This window comes from Tachysurus fulvidraco, chromosome 3 (genome assembly GCF_022655615.1).
Source record: "Tachysurus fulvidraco isolate hzauxx_2018 chromosome 3, HZAU_PFXX_2.0, whole genome shotgun sequence".
Lineage (NCBI taxonomy): Eukaryota > Metazoa > Chordata > Actinopteri > Siluriformes > Bagridae > Tachysurus > Tachysurus fulvidraco.
This window is the reverse complement of record NC_062520.1, coordinates 19115451-19126593: the sequence shown is the minus strand read 5'-3', so window position 1 is coordinate 19126593 and position 11143 is coordinate 19115451. Positions and strand designations below refer to the sequence as shown.

The window sequence follows — 11143 nt, the reverse complement described above, 5'->3', positions numbered from 1 at the left end:
GACAATAAAATTTTATTCATAATGTAATGATGCCAGTCTTGAATCAAATCAGTTCATGTATGTGTGCATTCTCTACGAACAGTGTGTCCAATGAATGCAGTCATTAATAAAATAAATATTCACAAGACCAAAGACCAAATCAATAATGTTATTTTTATTTAGTATTGAATGGATTGTTTGCATTACTATTTTGTTTGTGCTATCAACTCTGGTAATAAGAATAGTGAAATTTCACTGCGCTCTGACTGACTCTATGCTTCTCCGTTCAAATAAAGCAGACAGCTGATGACGCACTTTGAAAGACTACAATGCACACGCGTAAAACCAAAGTAAAAAAATTCGCTCTTGGATCAAACTGATAAATAATTTTCTTTCCCATCGAAAACATGTCCTGCATTTTAGTGTCATTTTTATTTTTTATTTTTGAAAGTAAAAATTATACTTATAGTTTTAGGGTGGCTGAGATGCCACCCTAAAAAAGGCAGAGAACCGCCCCTGGCTCGTTGGTAGATCAGATTTTTCCCCCAGCTGGACAAATGCATATAAGTGTGAAATATTTACAAATGAGTAGCTTTTTTTTTTTTCTGGAGGCCTAATGAAATGCAATGCCCAATTTGTGTGTGTGTGTGTGTGTGTGTGTGTGTGTGTGTGTGTGTGTGTGTGTGTGTGTGTGTGTGTGTGTGTGTGTGTGTGTGTGTGTGAAATGTTTACAAATGTGTAGCTTTTGTTTTGTCTGGAAGCCAACTGTAATGCAATGCCCTATGCTTTGAACAATGTTTGACTCTGTGTGTGTGTGTGTGTGTGTGCGTGTGTGTGTGTGCGTGTGTGTGTGTGCGTGTGTGTAGCATCATTTCGGTAGATCATATTCTGCCCTCTGCTAGGCGAAGGCATATCAAAAGTGTGAAATATTTACAAAAGTGTTTGCATTTTTTTTTCTGGAGGCCTGATGAAATGCAATGGCCAATATGTGTGTGTGCATGTGTGTGTGTGTGTGTGTGTGTGTGTGTTTTGGGTGCGTGTATTAGTGGACATTTTATGTGTGCATTTTTGTGTCTGTATGTATGTTCATTGTGCTGAAAAGGGCAAAAGTGTGACCTGTTGCCCCACTAAATGTGGCCGAGTCAAATTGACTCGGGAGAACTTGAGGAGGAAAGTGTTTATTTTACGAATACATAGTTCAACGAAAATAGACAAAATGAATTTTACTTGCAAAGTTCATAATTTGGAACAATCCTGGTCAATTTCAGGAAAATATGTGGAAGGAAACCCAAGTTATGACACATTAAACTTTCCAGATGAGTCAAATAGACCCTAGAGTCTGCAGAAGGGTTAAACTAAATCTGGGTATATCGGACTGGAGATGGTGAGAGTTTATTGGCCCAGATATATGATTGGGCTGAAATACACTCAGTGTAATAGTTAATAATGTGATCAATATTCCCAAGTTTGTCTTTCTAGCTGATTATAAGCAACTTGATCTTCTCAGCATTTTCTTACATCATTCGTGTATTTGTTTGTCTTTGGTTTAAAAAAGAAAAAATAATTTAATTAAGATTACAGCTCATTGTGTTTCAGATGCCATTTTGATATTTGGTGTTGTCTCCTAATATTGCTTGTGCTGTAGATTCCTACGCTAATCAACCTTTTACATTTGACTGTTTTATAAAAAATTATAATTAACATAAACTACATGCATGATACATTTTTCTGAGAATGCCACTAAACATACCATGACGTATCAAACTGAGAATCGCTCTATATCCTTAGCAATGTCAGTCACCTCTTCCAGTGGAAAGCATGTCATCAGTGAATGTTTTAAACAAGTTTGCAGACAATTCATGTTTATTGTAAAGAACATTGTTCATTTTATTCCAGACATGTTATTGTGTTAAATAACAGAAACCACTTTATGAAAGAATGTGTTTAACTGCTTGGTTCAGGAAATCGGTTTTTATTTACGTCATGAAAGTGTCATTGGAATATAGGAACAATAGATAGAAGCAAATAGTTATAAAAGGCAACATTTTTTGTATATGTGTGGTTTCCTTTATTATACTGGTATGGCAGATTTGACAATAATTATTTACCTGAAGATTTACTTTTCAGCAGGTCAGTTGTGACCCTAAACGTAGCTAGTTTTGCAGAGTTGCTGTACATGTTGTAGCAGAATTGAAGCCCATTAAGGGTTAAACTCCAACTTGCTAAATCTGCTCATTAAGAATTGACTTACCATGTGAAGTGAATGAGATGTATTAAAACCACAAAACTGCAGTGAGTTTCCAGGACTGAGGGTGAGAACCAGTGTTTCAATCTATCAAAACAAAACTTACTCCTGTGTTGTTGCGCCAGAGTTTTACGTAGGTATTGAAGGTGATGAAGGTGGTTTTGCAAACGTGTTCGAAACGAAATTAGCTTTGATGTTGCTGAGCGTTCTCTATGGCTTCATCTGTGAGATGTATTTTCAGGAAGAGACTCGACTCTGTGTTATGGCTGTGGTTTGCATAGAGTGTTCTCCATAACACAGCATTTGGTTTCGTAATTGTTGTGTATGTACTGTATCAATTGCTGCTACAGTATATAAGTTATAAAGATCTTATATTATGTATTGTTTTAGTTTAATTTATATCGAATATAAATTGTGCTTGAGATTAAATATAACGACTAAAAAAAATGCTGATGCTGATACGAGGCCACGCCAAGCAACGGCTTTACTTGTTTTCTGATGCATTTTCTAAACGAAGTAGAATAATGAGGTCATTTTTGGTAAGTGGTTCATAAATCTGCTGAGCAACCTGGAAAATCATCTCTCATCAAACACACTCTGTCACTGCCTTATCTACTGGTCTAAAACCAGTTTATTTTCTGACTCATTTCTCTCCTGGGCTCACAGAAAGTATTGAACTGTCTGCTGATAACTTGACATGACTTTTAGAAAGGAGTTAAGAAGCTCAATGTTTAATGTTCCTGACTTCAATTGTTTTAGTGGCTGCTTGCACGCCTATCTCACTGGGAACACTGTTGTATCTTTAAGGCATAACCCAGAGTGACTGGTTAGAAATTAATTTATCTCAGTATGTGGAAAAAAATTATTTGTTGATTGATTGTACAGTATGGGAAGATGACATGTTTGGTCCTCAATGCTGTATGTGCAGATTGCATACAGACAGCTCCTTGGATATTTGCACAAATTTCTTGTTATTTCAGCTGTTCACTACACAATATAAGAGTTGAAATGAAATAATGAATATTCTAAGCACAGAACAGATCCAGATGCATATAATGTGTGGTTTGCTTCACTGACAGTGACAGCAACAGATTCAAGATGCAAACGTTACACATGTATTTAAGAATGTTTACTTTTTTTATTTAATAACTAATTTTACCTACTGAATTAATATTTATGTGCAGAGTAAATGATCAGTTTCATGAATGTTGTTCTTATTCACATCAGTCATCAGTTCTGTACAGTCATTCAGAATAGTTGCTGAACAAACATTCCTTTGAGAGACAATATAAGATTCAATTAAAGAACTTTACGTTTGTGTGTGTGTGTATGTATCTCTGTGTGCGTGCATGCGTGTGTGTGTTGTAAGTATTAAGGTTATATCTGTATTTGTTTAGTGTTCAAAATATTAATATCTGTATTTGTATTTGGGTTTAAACGAAAGGTGGACTAGTTCAATGTTTTTGTTGTTAAATGACTGCTAAATGACTGCTAAAGATAAAAATGATGTAGTCGCTTGGTATAAATGCATCATGGAGCACCGGATGTACCTATGCATCATACCTGACTGAAAAAAACAACAAAAATTATTTTCTTATTCCCAAAGCACATGTTTGTCTTATCCAAATTCATTGTGAACCTTCCTATAATAATAATAATAATAATAATAATAATAATAATAATAATAATAATAATAATAATAATAATAATAATAATAATAATAATAAAAACAGTATGAAATTAGAAATTAACACTTTTTTTTGCAAAATGTAACTTTATATATATTTACATAACATACTCTACATTATTTTGTACAGCCATTTCTTTATAAATACACAGTCGCCTTCGAGAGTGATGTTTTTTCATGCTATGTCATGTGTGTGTCCTTGCCATTTTACCTTTAAATCCCATCCTAACCATGCAATCCAGTCATGAGAATGTTATATATATAACAATATAAGCAACAAATGCAACATGGTGGCTTGTGTTGTCACATGTCAGGAAATGAAGCATGAAAGATAAAAGAGCATGAGGCTCATAAAGAGTGTGTTTCCTGTGGGTGTGTGTGGTTATCCATGTTTTCTTACAGCTTCTTACAGATGACAGTGGGGTGAATCCCCACAAGCGCAATGCTTTCTGTCTGATTTTCCTTATTGAAATTTTTGCATTCATAATTATGATTACACCATTATGTCATTTGAACACTTTATTATTATTATTAAAGTTTGCTAGGAAATGGCCTGAATCTTGACAGGGTTGACATCTATATGAGCTATTGTAGTCTTTCTCAGTTGTAAAGGCAGGATTATATACGATATAAGCTACAAATATTATGGTCTGGATGGAATGGAAGAACGTGCAATAACAACAAAGACCAAGATGTCGGCGTTGAAGGCGGCAGGATTTAAGTTGTCACGAAAGGAATGAATGAAGTCGCTTTCAAGAAAATGTACCACTTCATTTGTCTGGTGTTAATATTTTCCAACTCGATCTACATATGTACAGTAGTCCCACACATCATGCTTTGTTTCCACTTGAGGGTCTTTATCTTTCTTTCTGTCTATTTACATATGCTGGTCCTGTATCTAACAGTGTGTAGGAAAGACCCCATCAGAGCGATTGCTCATATTCGCCCCCTCTCTTAAAGCTACATGTGTTCCACACACAACATGGCAGCTTATCAGATGATCTGTACTGTCGTTGTTTTAAACGTGCATATGGTTTATCATACTTGTGGGTGTGTGGTCATCCTTCACCTCGCTTCATCTTTTCTCACGAAACAGCATTGCGAAAAACAAAGGCTTTTAGTCTGAATTTCTGCAACTGAATTCTACCTTCTGTTACATTCTTAAATGTTTACATTAGGTGTACAAGTCCTTCTTTATTCATAAATTTATTATCTCTAAACAGTGAAAAATTTCAATCTACAATATTAACTATACAACAAATCAGTGAAATCCAATTCACTAAATTTCACATAGTAAGGACGGATTTTCTGTAAAAAAAAAAAAAAAGCTGCTTCAGGGATAATAAATGTTCTACTACTAATAATAATAATCATTTATTTATTTATTTATTTATTTGTTTGTTTGTTTGTTTGTTTGTTCGTTCGTTCATTCGTTTGTTTGTTTGTTTGTTTATTTAATCTAATTAGAGCAAATTAGTTACATTTATTCATTAAATTCTAAATTTACATATTCATAGCAATTGTGTATTGTAAGCGATGTTTTCTCAGTAGTTATTAAGCATCATTATCAGTAGTTAATTTAATGTTCTTTATATTACTTTATATTTAAGTTCTGGAACTACTGTTCTGGAAATTTACAGTCAACTCTGGAATTTTTGCCACCCTTTGTAAAGACAGGCAAAATCTTATAAAAAATATATTTGTTATCCTCCAGAGTCCTTGGTCATCAGTTCATTTCACCCCACGGGCTGTGAATAGTGTCTTGTCAAAAGTTTGATTCTGTGATGATTTAACTATTTCTGTGTCCACTTCGATCATTTGGATCAATGTCCTTCTGGAATGATATGGCAGTTTTGGCTTAGTGTCATTTACTGAAGCAGACTTTAGACATTAGACACTGCAATATTAGACATTGCACATTTCTCACACTTGCAAATTTGTACATACAAATTGTCTATATTTGTATATGTATATTTCATATGTATATTTAAACTGCACATTTCACATCTGTAAATGTGTACATACTGTATATGTCATTCTGTTAGACTGTGGAGCTTCTGGCACTAAAACAAATTAATCACATGTGAAAACATGCCTGGCAATAAAACTGATTCTGATTCTGATTCTGATAAGGTCTGTATAACACTAAATGAACCATTGAAACAATGCTAATGTTACCAATGACCTGCTGTAAGCATTACTACATTCAAGCTTATTTATTAGTTATAGTTAATGTCCTCTATGTCCACAGTACTTAACAGTCTAAATGAAATTCTTTTTCTGTATAAAAATTATTGGACAACAAATCCACACTGTGTGTTTGTACTAAAGCAGTGTTTTAATTGTTATTAAAATCTGAATATTCACTCTACACACTTTACCTTAATTTTCTTTTAATATCCAGTGCTATGGATTAATTACTATATTAAATCTTGTAGAAAAGGTATATACAGTAGTTACAAGGTATGTACATATGAATGAATATATAACTTCATTAATAACAGTGGAAATTTATTCTTTTTACAGCACAAGAATTGTTGATTAATGTTGTCTTTTTAGTGCACAAAAACCCCAAACAAATTTGCTCTACAGCTGAATAAAATATTTGGCAAACAATAGTAATGTTTCTATCTATGTAAAATAAAATCTATCTTCTTTAGTGTAGCATGGAAATGTTTGAGAGCAATTCATTATAATATCTATGTAAGTAGGACCCAGTGGAAAACTATTCTGCATATGCAGTAGCAGAAAATTATATTCTTCTTTCAGGTCAATTCACAATGATGGGAGAAAAGGCTAGAATAACAAACAAAGAGAGAGGTGAGAGGGGGGATTGAGTCATCCAGAGCATCATTACTCTCATCAAAACAAGCACTACCCCCATATGCCACATTTCTCCATCGCAGCCTGTTTTACTCAACAATGTGCCTGGCCTTCCAGGAAGTGGTGCTAAGCTAAACATGCTGACTTCATATCTGATAACTGCATTCAATCAGAGATGCAAAATTTCACATGGACCGTAAACTCTACACTGCTACTGCAAGAAGGCAGACTGAACAATATGTTTAAAGTCTATAAAGTACTTATACCTTTCTGAAATCCTTAATAAAACATCAGAATTTGACTGTAATCAAGCTGCAGGCTTGATGATCGTATTTGCATGTTCTGCATACCTTGTTTATAATCTCTTGCTTAGTAGTTTAACACTTGCTTACTAACCTACTAGTGTTAAGATGCCTTACTTTACATTACTGACATAATTAATTAGTTAGAAGCCTTAATACACATGCAACAAGACGTGTTTTGTACCTTTTTTGTTTACCATAAACTTTATTTTTCCACTCCTTTGCATGTCAATCTTGACATACTTTCAGAAATGAAAATCGAGAAAAGAAGAACTGGGAGAATCCGTGGGTAAGCAGAATTGCCTTTGTTTGCCTCTCTCTCTCTCTCTCTCTCTCTCTCTCTCTCTCTCTCTCTCTCTCTCTCTCTCTCTCTCTCTCTCTCTCTCTCTATCTGCCACTTTCCATCGTGCGTCACTCAGGCCTCATTTGAACAAATTATGTCTTGAAGTCATGTGACATAGGAAGAGGAATTACCTCCAGTGAAACACCCACCCACCCACACAATAATATACATACTCAGCCCCACAATACAGATTGTGAGTCAGAGAAAGAGAGAGCATACTGACAAGTAGTAGAACATTAGAAACAACAATCAAAGAAGAGAAGTTACAGCTTAAGGAGCGATATGGCACAAGCATATATAACAGTGCAAGTTCTGCTTCTTCTAGCAACAGCCATACCTATCTCATGTGAGTCTGTTTTTTATTTTAATATTTAATTCTTTTTGTGAGCATTAACTGTAATTGTGAATGATTTTGAACTGTCCTAGAGCTTCTATGAAGACTGGATCAGTTTGATAAAAAGATAAATAGGAAGATGTTCTAGCAGGGCTTTGAAGCAGTGGACTTTCTGTTGTTAATCAGTGTGTGTATCCCTCAGGTAGCTACAGTATGAGAGCCTCTGAGGTGTTTGTGACCAGAGGCTCAGTTGCAGTATTGCCTTGTGTAATGTCTTCTTCATCTCAACACCCAACTGCTGTCATCTGGAAAAGAATTATTGAAGGGTAAATTCATCCATAAAATCTACTCTACATATAATCACAATACTTTAGTGAAATTATGTTGGCATCAAAGTGATAGATAAGGAACTTGAACAAGTCATTTACATAAAACTAACATGAACATAAAAACTCACTTTCTGTCTTGCTCCTACAGTGAAGAGAGGACGGTGTGGCGCAGGGACAGGAGTGGGCTTGAGTTTCGGGCAGTGGGACAGGCACCACAAGCTCATTGTCCCCATCCAAACTTTGGAAATTCAGATTTCAGTCTTCATATACAAGGGACAACGGAGGATGATTCAGGAATGTATCGCTGTGAGGTGGAAGGACAGAACATCAAGAATGTCATGCTCCATGTCGTCAAAGGTATCCGCAAAAGATATGTTAACCAAACATAGAAAGATTTTTTTATTAATATTCTCTTTGTTCACTAATTTAATACATTGTGCAATTGTAAAATGTTTTGGTCTTAGAGGCTTTACATTTTAATCATGATATGTTATATAACAATGATACATTTTCCTTTTAATTGTCGTATATAAAAATATACATATAAAAATATTTGATTACAAACTGTTTGTTTGCTTCATTTAACACATAAATTCCAAAGGTTTTTCGAGAAATGGGCCAGAATGATTCAGAGGGAGAATGGAGCAGCGGCTCTGAGTAATTCAGGAGTCTAAATCACTTCACAGTAATAAGGAGGTCTTGTTCCTTGTTTTGTTTATCTGCAGTTTCCTTTACTCCTGCTGAGGTATTCGAAGGTGATCGGCTGACGCTGACCTGCAGTATCACTCCACAGCCATTGGCAAAGACAACAAAATGGGAACTGAATGGCTCACCAATTGCCAGCCGTAGCGGCATACAGACATACACTATCGATAAAGTATCTCAGAAGGATGCAGGAACATGGAGCTGCCTGATTAGAAACAAACAAACGGAAGCAAATGCATCGACATCACTGCAAGTCAAAGGTGCAGATTTCTTTTTTTCATGTTATATGCAATTAAAGAAATTTTAGTAATTACAATGTACTGCTAATATAAATTCTTAGTATACAACTTTCTCATATCTACATAACAATTCTGTTAGTTTTACTTCATTTAGTGAATAAAACGGAATATTACTGAATAGTACTGTTTAAAATAAAATATGTAAATAAACAGCAGCAATAATTGTGTCTAAATGGTTAACAGGATTAGAAAAGTTAGGATTTGGTCTCATTTAATCTGATTGTCTCTCTCAGGAATCCTGGTCCCTAAAGATAACTCCGAGGTAGTATATGCACAGTTAGGCTCCTCTGTCACGCTGCCCTGCATCTTCTCCAGTGAACTGCTCTTCAACAGTTCTTCCTGGAACAGAGTATCCAAAACATCAAATCTGCCAGCCGTGCTTCCTTCGTCTTTCAACATTTCTTCGAATCCCAGAGTTTCTCCGTGCTCCTCCATGCGGCTGGTTAAATCAGCATACATCGAGAGTGTGCAGGATGGAGATGAAGGCACATATAGGTGTTCGGGAGAGGTGGAAGGAGGCAACGGCAAGCGCGTCGAGGTGGAGAGGAGCATTCAGCTCATCACTGCTCAAGGTGAGTGTTGAGTTCTAGTGCAGCACTTCGTGTTGTTTGTTAGAGAGAATAAAAATAAAACCAAGTTTAAGAATGGATGTATGACCAAGACTGTGTAACTGTGTCTCTGCAGTTCTGAGCTCAAACAAAAATGGCAAAATGACCCTGACCTGTCGCATCAGCAGCACCAGTCAAGTCACCGATTACGAGTGGATCCATGTGGAATATAGTGTGAATGATACTCAGATATTCACCTCTGTCCAAAAATCAACATCAAAAGTGCTGAGCGTCCAAAAAGAGAAGCAATTTGGGGAGTGGGTGTGTCGTTTCTATAACAAACAACAGCTTCTGGGAAATGCAACTTACCAGCCTCATATAATGAGTGAGTAATGCTTCAAAATGTTTACTTCTGTAGACACTTTTATTCTAATGTATTCAACTATATTGAGATACTGTATCAATGCATAAATAGTAAAGGTTTTATATATTATTACAGTGACTGAAACTGTGTTGTGTATGTGTTCATCTGTAGGTGGTTTAGAGGGAAAGCAACAATCTACAAGTACAAACAAAGTAGTCTTGATTATAGGAATGTGCTTTCTGGTCTTGTTGTTGGTCCTTATTTTGCTTCAGCTGTACAAAAACCATCGCAGGGTAAGTTCAAACTAACATACTACAGTTTGATTGTCCCCAGTAGAACATTATATTTTGTTATATTATATCATAAAAAAAATGATAGTGAGGTAGTGCGAACCTATTCCTTAACATAAGACCTGATTTGAAGAAAGCAGTGCACAGAATCTTATAGTTATAAAATTTATTGTATAAATAATTGTAAAACAGTTCTAAAATGACACACCTTTCATTGTATGTGTGCAGAGAAAAATGATCTTTCAGTATCCAGCTATGGAGACGATCGTCCACCTTGCGGCTAATGAGCGAGAATTTAGAGGACGGGTCAAAGAAAGAGAGAAAACACAGATTGGTGCATGTGGTGAAAATCCTAAATCGGACCTTGTGTAAATCCATCGACTGTACGACTTGTACATGGCTGTTTGTGAGGAAAATGTTAAGAAATGATCTCTACTTGATGCTTAATACTTTGAATTCTGCTTTGATTTCTTTGTGTGTGTGTGTGTGTGTGTGTGTGTGTGTGTGTGTGTGTGTGTGTGTGTGTGTGTGTGTGTGTGTGTGTGTGTGTGTGTGTGTGTGTGTGTGTGTGTGTGTGAGAACGAGAGAAAGAGAGAGAGAGCGAGAGAGACTTGCAGAAAATTGTAGCATAATTTTTTTATACAAACTTTTGTCATAATACTAAGCATAACTACACATTTTTATTTCTGATCTTAATGTATAACACTGTATAATATATTTCAATAAAGTACATGTATTATTATGATAATATACATATTTACATATTGTCTTTTTCATTATCTCTTTTTACAGCACGTCATGTACACTGTAGTGTCTTTAAAAATTACAAAAATTCTCAAGCAAAGTCTCCACTGAGAAAAATATATAGGAAATAAATTTCTATTAGAATCAATAA

The 11143-nt window shown here is 35.3% G+C and overlaps 1 protein-coding gene across 1 annotated transcript; it reads left to right on the top strand.

Annotated features, from left to right (window-relative positions):
* The first annotated feature begins 7446 nt into the window (after positions 1-7446).
* LOC113644876 (neural cell adhesion molecule 2-like) lies at positions 7447-11008 on the top strand. Its single transcript, XM_027150032.2, has 8 exons — positions 7447-7725; positions 7916-8039; positions 8191-8399; positions 8768-9007; positions 9280-9618; positions 9731-9979; positions 10130-10251; positions 10477-11008. Exons 1-8 carry the CDS (start codon positions 7662-7664, stop codon positions 10618-10620), a joined length of 1491 nt encoding a protein of 496 aa, XP_027005833.2. The 5' UTR covers positions 7447-7661; the 3' UTR covers positions 10621-11008.
* The last annotated feature ends 135 nt before the right edge of the window (positions 11009-11143 follow it).